Source organism: Rutidosis leptorrhynchoides, chromosome 8 (assembly GCF_046630445.1).
Source record: "Rutidosis leptorrhynchoides isolate AG116_Rl617_1_P2 chromosome 8, CSIRO_AGI_Rlap_v1, whole genome shotgun sequence".
Classification (NCBI taxonomy): Eukaryota; Viridiplantae; Streptophyta; class Magnoliopsida; order Asterales; family Asteraceae; genus Rutidosis; species Rutidosis leptorrhynchoides.
The window spans coordinates 145429224-145434582 of record NC_092340.1 but is presented as its reverse complement, the minus strand read 5'-3'; the positions used below and the strand labels follow the sequence as shown (position 1 = coordinate 145434582).

At 33.7% G+C, this 5359-nt stretch overlaps 1 protein-coding gene across 1 annotated transcript; it reads left to right on the top strand.

Moving 5' to 3' along the window:
* The first annotated feature begins 1806 nt into the window (after positions 1–1806).
* Positions 1807–3156, top strand: LOC139863869 (uncharacterized). The gene is made up of 2 exons (XM_071852469.1): positions 1807–2101; positions 2513–3156. Exons 1-2 carry the CDS (start codon positions 1807–1809, stop codon positions 3154–3156), a joined length of 939 nt encoding a protein of 312 aa, XP_071708570.1.
* The last annotated feature ends 2203 nt before the right edge of the window (positions 3157–5359 follow it).

The window sequence follows — 5359 nt, the reverse complement described above, 5'->3', positions numbered from 1 at the left end:
TAATCATAATTCAGTTGTTGTTGTTGTTGTTGTTCAATCATAATTCAGTTGCTTATATCTTTTAATCCGTTCATCGAAATTATTCGATATCTAAATGAAAAGTTATTGATTTTTCGCCAGCTTTCCAAAAACATGTATATCATATACCTTTTACCAGTAATATGTGTATTTAATTCATGGTACATCATAAACTGTTTAACAAGGAAATTTAGCATACAAGCATGTATAAATATATATACTCGAGCACTAGACATGGATACACAATTATTATATAAAAGATAAAATATAAGTACTTACATATCAATATTGAGATTCAATATTGTAGAAAAGTACGTAGAAGTAACGGAGATGATAACACTAGGTTTGACTTGCAAATAATACCCATGAATATTACCCATAACCTCCTTGGCAATAACCCATAATTTCCTTAGCTTTATCCCGCTCATAAAACTATTTTGAAAGTGACACGCTCATGACCTCGTCGTAGTATTTTATGTATAATACTAATAATAATACAAATACTACTAATAATAATAAGATTAATAATAATATTAATCTTAATCTTAATAATAATAATAATAATAATAATAATAATAATAATAATAATAATAATAATAATAATAATAATAATAATAATAATAATAATAATAATAATATAATTAATAAATATAATACGGAGTAATTTTTAAATTAAAACAGAGGCAGATATCTCGACCTTTATAGGTGTGGCCTGTCCAGGACTGCCATGCGATCGCATGGCCTCCAAGACCATTTCCCATGCGATCGCATGGGATGGATTTCCAGCTCATGATCTTTTAACTTCTAGTTTGTCGACATATTTTTTAATTATTAATATAATATATTTAATTTATATAATTAATTATATATTATATTAAATTCACATGCATAGTTGACTTGTAATTTTCATTCCGATAAGTCGTACGTCGTCACTCGACTTATGTCCCGGTTCCGGTTTTTCAAACGTCCTATCGTATACTGAGAAAACTTGTACTTTACGTTTCGTGAATCGTATCTTTGTCAAAATATAGTCTTAAATCATCCATAAACTATACCACTGTAGCAAAGGCAATTTTTACTGTAGCGATCCACTGTAGCAAAGTCAATTTCACTGTAGCAAATAGTGATTTTCAAAAACACTGTAGCATTTTGGGTACTATAGCAATTTGAAAATGTTACTATCGTTTACTAAATAACTTGAAATTATATATATGTATATATCTTTTTAATATATATAAATCAGTTTTTAAATACACATTAGAAGTTATTTATAAATAAATTTTAATAATAAATATTTCAACTTATCATATATATTCAAATAGATATTTAAACCAATAAGTTCAATGTACGGTATCAAATAATTAATACATTGTTACCTTTTCAAGTTATAGTATATATGTATCTATTTACATATAATTGTTTGCGAATCGTCGAAAACAACCGAAGGGTATTTAAATATATAAAAGTAGTTCAAAAATTTTGAGATTCAGTTTTACAGACTTTGCTTATCGTGTCGGAAATGTTAATCATACAAAGATTAAGTTTAAATTTGGTCAGAAATTTCCGGGTCATCACAAATTGCTTTCTAACGAGCTCCGGAAGGTTATACCCGCATTAGTGGGCCCGAAACAAAGTACTTTCTTGAAAAATAGATTTATTTTGGATGGTGCGTTAGTTGTTAATGAAAGTGTTGATTTTTTTTAAGGACGTGTAAGAAAAAAGGAATCATTATTAAAATAGATTTTGAGAAGGCTTTTGTGTATTAATTTTTATTTTTTATTGGAGGTAATGGGTTGTATGGGGTTCGGGTCAAAATGGTGTAAATGGATTCGCACATGCTTATCAACGGCCTCCATCTCCATACTTGTAAACAGATCACCGACTAAGGAATTCACTATCAAGAAGGGTGTTAGACAAGGGGATCCCTTATCACCATTCCTTTTTATTCTTGCGGTGGAGGGTCTAAATATCCTTGCTAAAAATGATATTGATAAAGGACTCTTCAAGGGTATAGAAATTGGAAATGATAAAGTTAACGTTTCCCAATTGCAATATGCGGATGATACCATATTTTTGGGGGAATGTAGTATGTCTAATGCGTGATGTTTACATAATCTTCTTTCATGGTTTGAACTTGCTTTCGGGTTAAAAGTAAATTTTCACAAAAGTTGCTTATATGGTGTTGGGGTAAAACATGATGAACTACAAGAAATTGCAAGTCAATTCGGTTGTCAAGTGGGCTCTTTACCATTCACTTACCTTGGGCTTCTAATAGATAGTAAGATGAAAAAATTAAAAGATTGGGACCCAATCATTGAAAAGATCAAAAAATGTCTCTCGGGTTGGAGTCTCCCATTGTTCTTATGGTGAGAGATTAGTTCTTATTAAATTGGTCCTTTCGAGTCTCCCATTGTTCTTCTTCTCGCTCTTTCGTGCTCCAAATTGTTTGTTAAAATTACTTGAAAGTGTGAGACGTAATTTTTTTTGGGGCGAGGTGATTCGGGTACAAAAATCTCATCGGTTAAATGGGATGTTGTTTTACAATCTTATAACGATGGGGGATTAAACATCGGGTCCCTTAAAGGAAAAATTTTGGCTTTACTCGCAAAGTGGTGGTGGAGGTTCAAAATCGAAACTAACTCTCTTTGGGTTAAAGTCATTCAAAGCATTTATGGTTCTAATGGTGGCTTGGGGTCGGGAGGTGACTTATGTTACCATCCAACCTTGGGTACGTGGTCTAACATTATTGATGCAGGAAATTCTATTGCTGACATGGAAATCAAGTTCAAGAAGTCTTTCATTAAACAAATAGGAAATGGGATGGAAACATCATTTTGGAATGAACTTTGGATAGGCAACAACAAACTCAAAGACGCCTTCCCCCGTTTCTTTCGTCTGGAGGCTCAGAAAGATGCTACTGTCAGCATGCGAATTCAAGGGGACGGGATGTTTAATTGTGCCTGGGCCCGGCATCCATTGGGTCGTGGGCTAGGTGATCTTGATGCTTTAAAATCTCAGCTTGCGGATGTTCGGATCGGTGAGGAAAAGGACAAATTGGTTTGGATCTTAGATGGCGGAAAGACATTCACGGTTAAGAGTTTAGCGTGTATATGTGATAATTATATTCTTGCTCCGTAAAGTAATCCACCAAGTACTTTACGGAACAACTTAGTACCAAAAAAGATCGAGATTTTCGTGTGGAGACTAATGAAGAAAAGGCTACTAGTTAGGATTGAATTGGACAAAAGGGGTATTGATCTTCATAGTGTTAGATGCTCAATTTGTGATGGTGATTTAGAGACAAGGGATCATACTATTCTATTTTGCTCATACGCACACGATATTTGGTCCCGAGTGTTCCAATGGTGGGGTTTGGGTGTATTTTCAAATCTATGCTTCGCCGAAATCCTCAAAGGCAACTCCGGGATCCCGATGTCGTCTTATGGAAGGAAAATTTGGCAAGCCATAGAGTGGATAAGCACGTACTACATATGAAAAATTCGAAACAACAAAACTTTTTGTCGTACGTCGTGCTGTGCTCCGGTTCTCTCAACAAAATTCAAGTAAAGTCATTCGAATGGATTTCTCTTAGAGCTAAGGGGAAGAAATTCGATTGGCTTACTTGGTTGAGTAGCCCACATACTTATCTTTCGTGTTAGTTAGATTATTAGTGGTTGCTTGCTTTGCAACCTCAAAACTCGAGATTCAAGTCTAATAACTATTTGTAATCGTGTCTTGTACATTGTAAATCTTTGTGTGATTAATAAAATTTCTTGCTTTAAAAAAAAAAAAAAAGATGTTTCCAGAAAATGAAAATAATGAAAAGCAAACACATATTAATATTAATATGGGTTTAAAACTCACTCCCATTTTACACGGATTTATCCAAGAGAGAAAAGAAGTTAGGTTTCAAAAAGAAATTAGGGTTGAGATGGAACCTCTCCAATAGATCGAATGATAACGGGCTCCGGGTTTCATACTCCTATTTAACGTCGCGCTATGTACTTACAAAATTAAAAGAGCGTTTTTGAAGGCGGAGTATGTATGAAAGGTAGCTCGAAATATTGAGCGTTTTTAAAAAAAAACGTCTGTTACTTTATTAATTAAAAGTTGCGTTATGTTTGTAAAATTATTTCGAGCGATGACGTAAAAATTTAACTCGCGTCGAGGAGGGAGATACAACCTGTTTAAAATTTGGGTGGGGTTTATTAGTGTTTTGTTAATGAAATGATAATTTTACGTTTTATATCCCTGATGAATTTACATATTAGACCCTGAATGAGGGGTGGTTTTGAAAATTGTGTGTGTGGTGTCGTTTTGATCCTGTGTAAACAATTAGGATGTACGAGACTTATAGTATATATAAAATAAAATGATAATATCTGTTGAGATCTGAAAAGAAGTTGGTGTATACACAGTTCAGGGTTTTAAACAACATAGATTGTACGCCTTGATTTTTTTTTTCTTCCATTTTACATATTATATAAGGGGTGGAGAAGTAATTTTAACACAATTCTGAATGTACATTCTTTGATATGATACGAAGTATCACCAACTGTATGTAACTAACAGTCAGATCATCAACTAAAACTTCAATCGTAGGGCTGTAGATCAATCCATTTATTTTATGCTTAACCAATTAAATCTTTCTTACTATATGCTATTATAAATTCGGGCTGTAGTTATTATCAATTTGTTGTTAACGGAATAATGGTTTGGTTCATATGTATCGTAGTAGATATGGGTGCGTAGGCAAACTGTTCAATAAAATGCCTGAACCAGTGTTGTGTCTTTTAAAAATGAACATTTGGCCGGAAAACTTCCTCGGAGAAGAAGATGCCATGGTTGCAGAGGTGACATCTATGTTGAATGCACAGTTGGCTAACAGATGTCAAATATTTACTTAACTCATGTTAGACGGTGGCATAATAGCTACATGTTTGGTGGCTCAAATTATCATTCAATATTTACGCGATCCACAAGACGACATGATGTTTTATCTTGGGTCCCGGCTTTCGACGGTTGCTATTCGGTTTCGAAAGGCGTTCTATTATTAATCAATGATAATGCCGACTTTATTCCGGAATGGGCAAATTTAATTTGGTACAATCCTATTCCTTCGAAAGTTCTTATTTTTCATTGGTTATCGATTCAAAAGGTGCATTCCGGTAAAGCGCGTTCTTTTTCAAAGAGGAATATTACAAGACGGCCAAAACGCTTCTTGTTTTAGGTGTTTTAATATGGTTGAGTCAGTTAATCACTTACTCTTGCATCAACCATGGGCTACTTTAATTTGGGTAGAAGTCTTGCGTTGGTGGAACATAACGTGGGTGATGCCTTA